This window comes from Haliotis rufescens, unplaced genomic scaffold (genome assembly GCF_023055435.1).
Source record: "Haliotis rufescens isolate VD_foot unplaced genomic scaffold, xgHalRufe1.0.p SCAF_1, whole genome shotgun sequence".
NCBI lineage: Eukaryota > Metazoa > Mollusca > Gastropoda > Lepetellida > Haliotidae > Haliotis > Haliotis rufescens.
The window spans coordinates 50,353,007-50,368,848 of NW_025963779.1; the positions used below are offsets into that span (position 1 = coordinate 50,353,007).

Here is a 15,842-nt window from a genome sequence, read left to right on the forward strand (position 1 = left end):
GAAAACATTTTTCAAGTTCATATATATTTCATTTTAGATGTTCAGCGTATTAAATGAAAAGCATTCAGTCCTGGTATGATGGTATCCTTACATTTCATCTTCATATTCCCAGTTTGTTCTAGCCTAGTGGTTGAGTGAGTGAGTGAGTGAGTGAGTGAGTATGGTTTTACGCCGCTTTTAGCAATATTCCAGCAATATCACGGCGGGGGACACCAGAAATGGGCTTCACACAATGTACCCATGTCGGGAATCGAACCCGGGTCTTCGGCGTGATGAGCGAACACTTTAACCACTAGGCTACCCGACCGCCCCGCCTAGTGGTTGAAGCGTTCGATTCACCACATCGGTACATTGCTTGGTGTCACCCATCATGATATTGTTGGAATTTTGCTCATAAAGTGGCATAACACCATACTCACTCTGACAAAAAAAAAATGAAAGTCATTGGCTATGTGCTCACTTGGGCCTTTGTTCCTGGTGAGATTAAAAGATTATTTTGGAACTGTTTCAATACTTGTTACATCTTGACAGACGAGTTTCATTGATGGTTGAAACAGCATATCATTAACCCAAATGGGTGCATAAGACTAATGGCACCCACAGAAAACACCTAATAAAGCACTGATACATAAAAATATCAATGTAATTTTTCTACTGACATGGAACTAAAAACTTTGTTCAGTGAGCTGTATTAATTGTAGGAAAACATTCAGGGCATTAGTATATTTGATTTATGTTAGCACCTATGTTATGAATGATCAATATCATATTTCTTTAAAGAAGAAAAACAAAAAAATTGTTAAGATAAAAAATCGTATTTATTGATTTTATGACATTTCATTGGTTCAGTAACCAGAGGTGTTTGCAAGAACATTCAAAAACAGAAACAGATGCTTCAATGCCATTTTCTAAATAAACAAATTAGTCAAATCTCAGAAGAATTTCAAGGTAGAAGAATATCTAAAGTCAATTATGTTGGTGCAGTAAACCACAAAAGTCATTCAGATTTGTATAGTCAGCGTCAGTGTACACCACATAAACATAGTCTCACTGCTGTGGTATTAATTCCTTTAGACTTGATTAATGTCGTAATTAAACAACCTACGGAATCACACTGAATCACACTGATGTGGCATTATTCATTCAGAATCATCACTTTCTGAGGTGAACCTGTTAGTTGTTCTGGGGAGGATTATTCTGCATCCGGAGAGTCCTTTGTATGACTTGTCTGATCTGGTGTCACTGTGAAATCCAGGTGCCTAAAACAATTTATAACATCTTTAAAAGCTTGTTATTAAAAATATAAGAAACACACATTTATTGACAAAGGGTAAAAAGTTGGTTTCTCAATGAGTAAGGTAATGACAATTTATCAAGCAACTGTTAACCAAACCATGTTAACCAATGTAAAAAAGCCATAGCAAACAGTAAATTTTACAGAAAATTCAAAATTGTAATTGATCTTCTGAAAACAATTCCTGTAGTACGTGCCATAAGGCAGGCTCACCTGAATTACATCAAAACATAAGAAAGGGTAAACAAGGCATGCAAATTGCATAAAATAGGTTCTTATACATAAAAACAGAACTACCATATTTGACGTAATAAGCGCCTCACTCTAATAAGCGCCCATGGGAATATTTGCTAATATATTGGCTAGTGAACAATCCCAATTAGCACCCTTTCCAATTGATCAATGTATACAAGACTTATTTATTTGCGTATAATACACACTCGTGTGTGATATGCATTATCATATTTTTATCATTTATCCTATATTTAATTAAGATTAACAATAACGGGAAAAACTGCCAAATATATTGGTCAAGTGTAATCATAATTTAAGTAGTTCTATTTGGTTTTGGAACTTTTCATGGGTAATTGTAAATATATGTGTATTCCTATTTGAATACTCATTTGATTGTTATAAAGTTACACAGTATTGCATCTATCGTCTGTTTCTAAATACAGTGGAACCCATCTTTGACTTGTGTGACATAATTGAATCATACCCCAAGTTCATTATGCATTGTTATGCATCTGCACAGAGTGGTCAAAGTCCTTGTCACTCACATAGTTTGCTAGTTTCAGGTTGTATCCAGACAAACTGTCTGATAATCTCGAGTATGGTCTGGGTAGCATCAACGGGGATGTAGCTAATCCTAAATAAACATTAAACAAGTGACATAATCTCTTCTACAGAACACTTGATCAAAGCCTGCCCCACCTTTGATGTTTATCATCTCGTTACGCTCACAACAGCTCATTAGCAAGATGAACTCAATGTCAACTCATGGTGGATTAGGGATTAACAGGGCATTTAGTGTCAGGTGGGTATTATCAATTGTCTGTTAATTACTTAATTGAGTAGTGACGGCTTAGTTAGTTTCCAACCACACTGACTGCTATGCTACTTATCAAGTCAGTTTACTGGTAACATGTTTCTGTGGACCAAGGAAATGTATCATGCCAGATACTTAAAAAGTTCTACTCATAAGTAATAAAATAATGACAGTTTTGATATGCAATTCTCCCTACAAAGACATTTAACATTTGATATACATAAACTGTCTGTTGAAACTATGATGATGCTAATATACAAGTCGCACAAAACAACTCATTCATATACTGGTACCTAGCCAAACATACATAATTTTGTTCCTCGTATTCAAATGCTTGTACACATATACCTCTACTGGCATATCACACATACAAACAATCATTAGATGGATGTAATCGTTCAAAAATATTTTACATACAAAAACAAGTGGACATATTCTGTAATAGCATGGTTAATATTGGGAGATGTTTTAGCATTTCCATTTTCACAGAATCGAAGGCATATCCTTTCATGACTCAGATCAGCTTGTAGTGATTTAGATTCACTCAAAACTGATTAATGTCAAATGACCTATCCCGCATGTGTGGGACCTGTTATAAAAATACCATTCATTACTTATTTGTGTGTCCACATTATGCTATTATTAGAAATGATAGGTATCATAATACAGCATGGATATGATATAAGAAAGCTTTATATGGAATTGTTGAAAATTATGTACAGGAAAACATTGAAATAAATCAATCAATACGTGCATTTATCTCAGAATCTGGTAGATTTAATCAATATGGACTTCTCCTTCATTATCTACTTATAATCAGATGATCACATTATTGCTCAACTGATAGTTTGCAATAGTATAGAATTAGTATTTTATTAATACTTATTTTGTATTTGAGCATCATTTAGATAAGCCATCGGCTTGTTTGCAAATCCAGTTCACTATGAAAAAAATATATGTTTAAAACACATGTAGTAGAACATATTGCAATAGTTAAGACCCGAAAAGAAGTTATGTGTAGGATCCTCAAAATGGTATCCACAAGAGCAGGTTGCAGAATCATGTTGGTGTTTGTTGTTTAACTCTGCACTCAGCCATATTCCAGCTATATGACGGCGGTCTGTAAATAATCAAGTCTGGACCAGTCTATCCAGTGATTGACATCACGAAGTCAGCGAGCCTGATCACCCGATCCATTAAGTTATCTCTTACAACTAGCATAGGTTGATCATGTTGATGGGGACCAACTTCAACCTGGAATCCCCACGTGACTAAGTATGCGGCTGTTAGCTTTGTTTGATGTGGCAGGAATCAAACCTGGGTCTTCAGCACGAAGAGTGAACGCTTCAACCACTAGGCTACCCCACCACCAAACATTCCCCCATGATAAAGTTGTCATCATGGTTATTGTTCAACTAGTTCAAGTGAAAATGTTCATACCCTTAAAATGTCTTATCTTCCACTTCACGATGATCTCTGATGCAAAACTTCCCTGTTATTAAAGCTGTTCTTGATTCTTCACATCTGGAAAAATATGTTGAGGCTATTAATCATTCTCACAGAGTAAAGGGAGTATATGAAATAAGACAGTGAGTCACATTAGCATACAAATTATCCAGTTAAAGTAAACATATTTCTACATTATATACATAAGCAAATACTAACATATGATAGACAGGCTATACTTGTCATATTAAAATATAATTATACATTTACTTACATGTTGGCTATAAAAGTTAATGTGTCACATGTGACAACTTACATGTGGTAAATTACTTTAATACGTGATCATTGTAATATTCATATATTCCTTACCTTAATGTGTCACTTCAGCTGCCAGCATGACCTCAGCTGCAATCTCAATATTTGGCCAATTGTGACGAAATGACCGATCGTGTTCAGTGTATAAGCTGGGCCTCGTCTCTACTATAACTTGGCGCAAGTTGACGACGCGCATAGAGAGCCGGGAACCAGCTTATGTCGTGTTAACCTGGTTCCCGGCTCCCTATGCGCATAACAATATTGTGATATTAGAGACGGGGGCCCAGCTTAGTGTTAACCCGGAACAAGCCATTTTACCCATATTCCCCTACGGTCCAGGGCGCCATTTTAGAACATGGATGTAAACAAACCTCGTGTATCGATATACACTGTCATGCTTGATTACGATAAGCTTACCTCGTGTATCGATACAGTGTTCTCATTCACCTCCACCACGGAAATGCCGGCCGAAGTTCCTCTCAGCCATCCACAACGCGGAAGTCAACAGTATTTGGAAGGGCGATTGTCATTGCCAGGTACGTAGCAGGGCTTCGAGACCTTATGATTTCTGTGCAGAGACCTTATGGAACGGATTGATTTAGATATTTTCCTGCTCTACATACTTTACCGTACACGCCAAGGGTCCTTTTTTAGTATTATGGTATTATGGTCAACTATTTGTTAGCACAAGGGGCGTAATGGATTTGTGGTCAAAATAGGATGATCCAAATTAGATCCGCTTTTTATAGATAATGAAGAAAAGTACAAAGATCTAGGAACGATTATTAACTCTAAACTTTCGTGGGATGCTAATACAGACTATAATTTACAATAATGGCCACCAAAGACTTTATTTTTTTTACACTTAAGATATTTTTATAATATACACTGTTGTGCCCTTGTTTTGTATAAGCTTCATAACTTAATAATTCAATATTTCATGGAATGACTCTGACCTTGGCGAGGATCTTTTTTGCAACAAGTGATTCCCTATGTAAAGTGTATGTTGAATGACCCTGGCTTTGTTGCCAAATATTTGTTTGACAGTTGTTACATATGGGGTTATGTTTTATCTTTGAATGCTTGGGGTGAAATATTTTAATAAGGACAGTTCTATGTTGGAAACTCAACTGGGGCCTTTTCAATTGAATTCAATGTACAGTTTGGACATTTCTGTAATGTGAATGCTACTTATGTTTGCAGAATGTCTGGATGAATGAATGAGTCAGTCATCTGCACAGCATCAATGGAAAAAGGGAAGCAATGAGGAACAAGAGAAGAGTAGCAGTGAGTGGTAAATATTTGAAATTATTCTGTTTGGTTCATCATGTTCATGTAGCTATTCTGCAAATATTTCTTCAGTTTGCTTGTTCTTTATCACCTGTTGGCATGGATGGCGTAATTATCAAAGGCACCACAACTTGCAGTGCATAGTTGCATCTCTTGGGCTTGACAGAAACCGATGGTCGTGGGTTTGAATCGAGGGTAGCATCATACACTTGCTTGTGGGTTTCATCAAAGTGGTAAACATGTAAGACCTGCATCACTTCAGGCTTTCTTCCCACATCAAGCTTACATGCCGTGATATAACTGGAATACTGTTCAAAGAGGTGTTTAACCCAATTCACTCATTTAACACCACATCCAGCAATAGTTCGGCTAAATGACAAAGATTATAAATAATCAAATCTCAACTAGACAAACCAGTGATTAGTGTTATGAGCTCGATCCAGACGCACCGATGATGACTGTTATGGACAACATCCCACGTTATTGGGTACGATTACGAGCAATCAATGAGCCCACTTGCTACCTCATCTATTACTTTGGCTTGTATGGCAAGTATAGGTTGCTAGGAACATTTTTAAGAGATGTCAGTTAATGATTGTTTCAACTCATCAGCATGGAACAATATATATCTCAAATGTTTGGTATATAACAAAACTCAAAGATGATAAATTAAGTGAATTTGCTGCCTTTTATCTGTAAGTACATGTTGCAACAATTCTTTTCTATTGCTACAATCTTTATACATAATTTTGCAGAAACTGAAGTCCAGCTTGAGATACCCGGATGACAGGTTGACAGTCTGGAAGGACCCTTCCAGATATCCGAAGGGATTGGCAGACAGCGATGAGGAGAGTCCTGTTATTTCAATGGGAGCCTACCGAGAAGTTATATGCCAATTGACACTGGGACACACTCACAAAGGCTGGTCTGGCTAATGTGAGAAGACCAACCAATGCCAAGTCGGAGTGGGACCCTTCAAGGACGTTGAAGAAATTATTGTCTTTGGCCATGTGGTAATCACTTGAAAGGAATGATGTTTGCGACTACTTGTCTATAAATGTGGACCCAAACACCAAATAGAATGTTCACAATTCTACTAACCCAATGCAACAGGGATAGAGCCCATCTGGCCTCCCCTCATCCTGGTTCCAGTTTTTCCATGGCAATATAGAAGGAAAAGGATGTTTGAGGGCAAGTAACTCTGAACTGGTGAGCATGGTCTGCTGATGCTTTCAAGCGAACAGTTATCCCGCTCTGTTATGAGTATTGAAGAATAGGAGCATCAGGAACCATTATGTGAACACTGTTCAATGTGTGATATAGGCATATAAATAAAAGAAATTGATAATTTGTTTGTTGTTTATGTTTCTTTAGCCAGCTGTGTAAATGGGGATTTTCCAATATTTTGCCTCAGTTTGATAGCCACAGTTATCGTATGAAACCATGCATTGCTTGGACATCTTTGGAATAACACATTGATCCGCTATGTCAAAGGTCAATGTCATAGCCAGACAAACAAATTGTTAATGGCCAAACTCTTCCTTAGGGCAGGGATAGAAGTTGGCAACAGGTCATACACTTACATTTTATCTCCCCCCCCCCCCCCCCCCCCCCCCGGCATATAATACGGGGGGAATATAGCGATCATCAGCCTGTCTGTCCGTCCGAAATCATTTCCTTTTCCAGGGCAGGATTCCCAAACCATTCAGTGTATTTGATCGAAACTTGGCAAATCTATCCGGCACATACTGAAGTGGTGCCTTTTGATATTTTGGGATTTTTCTAATTTTTTATTTTTTATTTTTTTATGGAATGAAGTTGGACATAGACTCAATTGGGGATGAGGTTCGTTTCTGGGACAGAATTAAAAAAACATTCAATGTATTTGATTGAAACTTGGCATTCATATGGATGCGGCCATGGTGGATCTTTTGTGGGTAAACAATGTATGATTCTTAAAGAACTTGAAACTGTTGACTCATTACATACAGAACTGCACATTTACTAGTGGTTAATTTACAGACAGCTGCCGGGGGGATATGTCATCTTTCTGATGACTCTTGTTCTCTAATGTGCCTTTTCCTGCAGAAGTCTAAATAACTCTTATACATATAGTTGTATATCATTGTCATATGTTTGTCAATATTACACTGAATATGCACTTAACAATTGTTTTTGAAATAGTCGCAACTGATATTGAAGGTCAAATTAGTTTTCAATGTCTTTCAGTAAAAATGTTCACAGTAACTGAGGAACAGCTCTCGGTAGTGTGATGAAATCTGGTACATGTCACCCTCAGAGTGAGGCATATTGTGTTTCAAACTTAAATGAAGCTGGTATGCTCATAACAAGTACTTGTACCTTTACAAATAATCATATTATCATCTCACTAGGACCAAAGGCCCAAGTGAGCACACAGTCGATGAGTTTATACGTTCACTCAGAACAATCTGGAAGTCTGAACATGAAATTTAAGGATATCATCATACATATATTAGAACTGATGTTTGTTCATTAAACAGCTTAACATCAAAAAAGAATTATAGATGAAATTGATAAAAATGTCTTCTCCAAAAGTACATGCCCATAGATCTCAACTTTAAGGGGATATTTACAACTAAAATGACACAGAATATTACTACAGCTATCTGATATGCCAAGGCTAACATTATTTACCAGAAATAAGACATCTCGAAAAATTGCATCCGGATACCTGCCGGATACCTGCCGGATACCTTCAGCAATGTTCAATTTTCATGGTTAGTTTCCAATATATATTTAGGCGTTTCACACTTAATTGAACAAAATGCACCCCCCAAATTGTAACATGTTTTTGGAAACTCAGAATGAGGAATCCGGTGCCGGATTCTTGGTATCTGTGCCGGATCCTTGGACACCCAGATTGAGGTATCCGGTGAGGTATCCGTGCCGGATACCCGGATTCCAGGTGGCATACTTTCAGGTGAGGTTTCCATGCCGGATACCACGGATCTGGTATCCGGCAAGGTATCTGCCACCGGATACCCGGACGCGTTTTGGGTAAGTGTCCGGAGGTATCCGGCAGGTATCCGGATACCGGAAACTGCATTTTTTTTGCTGTGGTTGTTATCCATAAAATGGTGTCTACCTTGTTATCTAGCTTAAAAATCGAAAACGGAACAGCGCTATAAAGGTCAAGATAATTGATGAGAAAGATGTCAAATATCGGCCAAAAACATTGCATAGAAGTTATCCCGATTCTGGAATAATTGGAATAATGTCCCTTCACAATAAGCTCGCAGCTGTTTCTTGACACAGAAGAAAGAAATCATACATGATAATAATATTTAATCTTTCCAAAGCAACTTTCTAACAGTCTTGGTTGAGAGTTTATATTCATGAGAGAGATTATGCGGCTAGAATCGCAGGAAAGGGAACGATTTTAATTCAGGTATGACAGGTTACTGGAGTGTGAGTGGCAGAAGTTGTTAGGTTTTAAAGGGCTTACCAACGAAGAAACCTATTTCCGGGGAGGTAAGGGTTATTTACTACAAAAATTAGAAATATCCCGTTACGTATTTTGTTACTTAAACCTTAGTGAAATATAAGACAAACAATACAGGTATCACATAGTCCTATGAGATATCCTGTTTGCAATATATTATTGGAATTTTAGTGTCCACCACAAAATAAAATGACGATCTTATAATTACATTTGACAAGAAATGATCATGATCAAGACAAAACGTTAACGTATATTCCCCTACACGTGTGGCAGTGTGATTCCACCATTTCACACTTGTACTCGGGATATAAGAGCGTCTCCAGTAGACAGTAACGGTGAGCGTTCAATTTCCTTTGTAAAACTTCAGCCATGTAAGACTACAATCCTCTGCGATTTGCAAGAACAAATAATGAACTTAGATACACACATCAGCGGGTTTCAATGGTTTTGGAAAAAGGGCATGGTTCAATAAACCAGTAGTCACTTCAGTGTCAATAGTGTCTGTTACCATGAATCGTGTAACAACGACTCACAATCACTTGTTCATATAATTGTTCAGTTTCTACAGAGATACTGCAGTGTCTCCGTGCAATGCGATGCTGGAGTCTCCGCAGAGAAAGGCGGATATCAAGTGCTTCATTTATAATTGATCGCTGTTGGGCTCTATTGGGCTAGCGATGTGACACTTGTTATATACTCGGTTTAGGCATTCGTTATACAATGACAGGAACAAGTGAAAGACAATACCTACTGATATCTCATGAACCATAGTCGACAACATAAAAATCATTGGGCATTCCGATGAATTACGAACAAGCGTATATATTGAAATAACTCGTAACTCAGGTGGCCCAGGACAGTGCCTAATACACCGAGCCTAGTCGTGAAGGGTTGAGCCAAACTCCGCTAATGTTGAATCTCAGAGTCGGTCCGATTATGAACTTCGGTCTGCCAGCACCATACCTATGTGTTACACTGAAGTAATAAATGGGAACAGGCTGCATCACCAGGACTTTCCTCCCACATCAAGGTGGCTCGCAGTGACGAATAAGTTACAAATCAAAGCGGCAAAATAATTACGCACTAATTCACAAGGAAACATATGTATATCTCTTATTGACATATGTTAGTTGATTGCACATGTGGTTTCTGTACTTCTGAATCGATATAAGGATTAGTTCAGATAACATGATAATATAATTGACATCAACTCCCCAACACTGATTACTATAATGACGACTGTTAGGTCTTGTGACATTGGCTTGTCATGGTAGATGAAGCTTTAATTGACATAGTTTGACATGCACAGTTATCTATTCATATATTTGCACTTAAGTTATCACAACAGCACGTGGGTTTCTGGGTTTTTATGTGGGTCATAATGCCACTAATGTATATCAGCTCCACCAAATTGGCTCACGATGCAGCAATTAAGTTATCTGAATTAACAGTGATCGGATTATTGACGTCATTTATCAGCAGGGTACGTACGTAATTGGCAAGGGAAATTGTTTTGACTTACTTTTCTGTGCTCTTCATTTAACTGTTCAGTTTAACTACCTACATATAAACACATTCCCTTCGAATTATAATGTCGCTATAAATACCTTACGTCATTGAGGATACTGTCTATACGTCAGCATTGCTTAGAATCATTAGTTGTAGATTTGTCTTACTAAACGATAACAGTTAACTGTTAGTACACGGCAATAACACCGCAATCGTCCCCGCAACCCTATGTTATATATTAGATACTAAATACTGAACTTGACAACCCACTGTCATATTAGATGTTTGTTTGTTTTGTTCCACAACACACTGAATATAACAATAGTTGTCAGCGTCTGACAGGACGTTTGGGTTGACTGGTTCAGATGACGCATATCCTACACTAAGATCAATGTATCGCATGCATGATCCTTCAGACGAAGTATAACAGAGAAGTTTAAAGCTGATGGCAAGAAAGTATAGATTGCGAAGGTGTTTGTAGCGACATTTGGGTATAGAAAACCGTTATCGAGGTCAATACCATTGGAACCATGACGTGTGTGTGTGTGTGTGTGTGTGTGTGTGTGTGTGTGTGTGTGTGTGTGTGTGTGTGTGTATGTGTGTGTGTGTGTGTGTACCTACCTATCTACCTGTATGTACCTTCCTACATGTACACACCAACATGTACCTACCTACTTAACTACATGTATTTTACGTCCTTCCTACATACATCTACTCACCTACCTACATATACCACCCATCTACCAACCTGCATGCACCACCTGTCTACAAACCTACAATGAATGAATGAATAATCTTTATTTCCTTCATTTGTATATATCGGAGAGTACAAACATGGAAGTTAATTAATCAGTATGTACATGCATGATAACAGATATATAAATAGTCAGGTTACAGATAGAGAATAGACGTCAGCTGCTATGAGCATATTTCTTTGCTGACTATGCTTATCAATTGAGCCCATGTATCGAGTGTCATCTCCTCTACAAGATGCGTAATGCCACCAAGTAGTGTCAAAACTCTCACTTCGTTGTCTGTGCAATCTTCTATTTTAAGATATTGGTGAAGGCCGAGTAAATCAAACAGTTTCTGATAGAGGTTATTTCTTTCTTGCACCAGACTGTAACAGTTTACTAACTGGAGCAGTACAACATCGTTACATTCTTCTTCACACGTCATACAGATATCAGTTGTTATAGGTAAAATACCTAGTTTAACTAGAGCATATATTGGCCTGCTACACATCATACATATACCAGTTGTTATGGGTAAAATACCTAGTTTAACTAGATCATATATTGGCCTGCTATACATGTTGTAAACATATTCCACAATCTGTGTGGAGCTGGTATCATATGAAAACGTTTCAGATCTAGGCGAGTAGACACCATTTCTATCCATTTCTGTCTTCCAAGACGAGCTCCCGTGTTATTACCGTTTCCTTTCTATGTTGTATTTGGTGGAAAATGCCCTACAGTGAGATACGTTTCTATGAAATGGGGGATCGTGTCCTTCTCAGTAATGCCTAGCAAATCATGTACAACAGATGTATCTGAGACACAGTTGTTGAGATACTATCCTAGTCTGATGTAAAATAGTGTTTTAACAAAATAATCTGCTTTACATCTACAGAGTCTACCGAAATAAGCAAATTTAGTCTTGTCAATCACTGGTTCCACTGTCTAGAGACCAAGTGTTTAAGTAGTTACGAAAGTTGGGGAGGGATCTTTTGGGAAAGTTCTGTGTTGATCTGGCAAGGTAGCGTTGAAAACTACCAACCTATCTACCAGGCTACATGTACCACATATCTACCAGGATACACGTGCCGGCTATCTACCAACCTACATACACCACCTATCTACTAACCTACATACACCACCTATCTTTTAAGCTACATGTACCACCTATCTATCAGCCTACATGTGCCGCCTATCTACCAGACCACAGGTGCCACCTATCTACCAGCCTACACGCACCACCTTTCTAACAAGCTACATGCGTCACCTATCTACAACCCTACATGTACCACCTATCTAACAGCTAACACGTGCCGACTATCTACGTGTACCTACCTACCTACATGTACCTACCTATATATGCCTTTCTACCTACGTACATACGTACCTAGAATATTGCTGAGTGCGGCGTTAAACAACAAACAAACTAAACAAATCTTGTACGAAGCTAAGTACCTACACATATTTGAGACCACTGGAAAGAAATGAATCTTGCATGTTCTTATTCGTTATTATTATGGTAATTCAAGATTAATTGAAATGAAAGAAGTGAAAAACAGTATTAAAGGGAGATGAGTTTTCTATTTCTGTAGATCATCCATCCACTTTAAAAAGCGGAAAACAAAAATACAATATAAAGGATGCCGATTTTAAAAATTCAATTTATGTACTTGAATGAATCATCAGCTTACAAGAATACACATATCACTCAAAAGGAACCCCACAATCCAACCCATCTTTAAATCCAATGTTATATGTTTCCTAAAACTGAACAATTATTCAAGGCGAATGTGTCACTGTCGCAGAGTGGGCTGTGAATGGTCTTTGATTCCCTATATACTAAGTCATTGTAAGATATCTCATGAGGCTCGGTGAGTGTGTCCATAGGCAGCGCCGTTCTATTGAAATGTTGCGGATTATCGTATTTTCGGATTAACAACAGTTGTCGCGCAACAGCAAAAAATCGAATTGAGGAATTAGATCTTTATCCGACGGTTCCCTCACAGTTTTCTGGTTTCGGTGTCCAGAGTAATGGGATATAGTTATGTAAACCAGGAACTTATAGTGTGTGGATTTGATGACACATCGGTATATGTAGCACAACGTCATTCATTTCATGATACGTAGCAATCCGGTGCCAGAGGACCACAAAGACATAACATGAATTATCAGTACAATTTATGGGTCTGTGTGCATCACACCAACGTGCCAAAAGAGTACCACATGAGGTGAAAATAGTCGGGCCCTGTGCCAAATCCTGGCACGAAGTCAAGCTCACAAAACAAGCCCTGCCACAGCCATTTTTCAATGAGACCTAGTGAACTTGGAACGAACTCTTTCACTGGAGCATGACTCTTCAAGCAGGCTTTAAACGTACCAGGAACGACATACATAAAGTCTCCCCTTCTGTTTAATATTCGTAAGTTCCATCCTGAACCAAAGTAGGGTTCCAATTCAGAATTATCTGGGACTATGGTATACTTATTCCCGCTTGCCGTAACGTCACTTCCGATATGCCCAAATACTGATTTATATATGTCCTGATCAACATCAACGGTGATGCGGACTACACTCTTGTTTCTGTTTTGAAGACAGAGTGTTTTCTTTATCTGTACAGCACACTTTGATACGAACGACGAAATCCTGTCTTCCCCTGTTGATTTGACAACTTTCGTCAAGACTTCATCCTTCTTAACCCATACATCCATTGCATCTGTGTCTCCAACACAACGCACTTTGAAACTAAGTTGACTTTCATCTTTCACCTGCAAATATATTAGAAAACAATAGAAGTACTTAACATCCATTTCTGCGAAATAGGCTCTCCTTGCTTTGAAGAAAAACGTGTCAAGTTCTTTTAGAAGTATCTTTCTTTGTGAATTATGCTGCTAACAGTTTACTGTATAATGGGCCGCTTGTCCCTTTACAGAAATAAACACGATTTCAATCGGGTATTATGAATATTAACGATGGCACAAAACATGTTTTGTACAAATCATACATTTTCAATAAATCTCACGGTAACGTCGGGCTTTTTTATGTCCTGTCCTAAATGAATTGCGATGCACTATCATTGTGGTAGTTCTTAACAGACATTTCTCATCTATTGATGATATTATTTTAATCCATTTGTTGCAAAAAGTTAGACACAAAATTTTAATGAAGAACAATTTGAGAAAACAACGTTCATGTCATTATTAGTGAGGAAATAGGTCTATCTACTGCTTGTTGTATGGCTGTAGGTTAAACTCATCAAACGTACTACATGAAATTGTTTACATAACTTTCGAGGTACAACAGGGATATAACTCACTTTAAGAATTTATTTTCACTTTATGTTAGTTATGAACCAATTTAGAGTCATCATGGCAAAATAACATGAACGTACGATCTCTAACTCTACAACAGTTTACACACCAATGAACTGGTGAACATGGGTTTAACCTCGCGACCTCGAGTGTGTGGCGGCTACTAGCCTGGACTTACGCCGGATTTATAGTGCTATCCCACTCATGATCAGATAGCATGCCACAGTTGCAACGCGATAGCCATGTTAACATCGAGTTATATGGCAGTGTAATTTATGGTTAAACAATGATTGTAACTGTATCACATTGTTTCTGTTAAGATTCAGTAGAAGTTCATTGCATTGTATTTGTACAATGATAAGTTGTCTGGAATGTAGTACTATTTAATGTAAGCAGTGGTGAGGAAGTTAGATGCTTCCGGAATAGCATTGATTGATGTCAAGCGTTATAAAAACATGTGGAATATTCTGTGCTGTTCAAGCTACACTGGACTGGTCTGGCACTGTGTAGAGAGTGACGGAAGCTGTGCCGGATCACATTACACCCTTGATTTGTAGCCTAGGCCTATTTCGGGAGCTTGACCACCGTTGCGGCGAGGTGATTATTATTCTTGTCATTGCCATTTTCACTGCTAACAAGTTTTATACTGCCATTGAATATTGTACTACCACTCTATTGTGTACTGCCAATGGAATTGCTGTGTAGCGGTTTGAATTGATTTGTGAACCTAGTTAATTTTGTGATACAAGTGTTGATTGTGTATCATTTGTTGGTTTCACACTAAATTATTTTACGTACATATTACTTGGTTAACTAATTGCTTTTAATTTGGGAATCGCTTCATATTTACCATAATCCAGATCAGTAACGTTGAATATGCCCCTAGTTTTAAAGTTTATGCAAGAATATTGATGAGGAGGAAAATGGTATTACACTTATTACACTCAATAGATTTAGAAAATAAAGCATATGTGTACATACCAAAACCTCGGTCATAACGTTCACAGCACAGCACTTCGAAATAGACCTTTTCCCTGTCAACCTCATGCACCATATACAATGAAACAACTTGTTCAGTGGCATCGTGAAAATACATTGCAGACAGTCGAATAGTTTATGCTGTTACAAACAAAAGTAATACCATTCTTATTGTTTGTAGCACTGGAGTTCAAGCTCTGTCTTTTAATAACCGTATCGGACCTGTAAAAGGATTCAGCGAAGAGTCAAATTACGTTCATACAAAATGCAAAATAGTACATTGATTTAACTGACTAGATATCATAGCTTTCAAATAGATATATATGCATGTTCGCATTTCAATGAATATTTAAATAAAATATCGTGTAACAATGACAGAGATACACTGTTGTGTTAATTTGCCAAACACGCGATGGCTTTCCACGGTTCATGA

General features: G+C 37.8%; 1 protein-coding gene across 1 annotated transcript; it reads right to left on the reverse strand.

The window, feature by feature from the left end:
- Nucleotides 1–12,812: 12,812 nt before the first annotated feature.
- LOC124131445 lies at nt 12,813–15,496 on the reverse strand. Its single transcript, XM_046494729.1, has 2 exons — nt 15,413–15,496; nt 12,813–13,888 (listed from the first exon to the last, which is right to left on the reverse strand). The coding sequence occupies exons 1-2, from the start codon at nt 15,476–15,478 to the stop codon at nt 13,319–13,321; spliced, it is 636 nt and encodes a 211-aa protein (XP_046350685.1). The 5' UTR covers nt 15,479–15,496; the 3' UTR covers nt 12,813–13,318.
- Nucleotides 15,497–15,842: the final 346 nt, after the last annotated feature.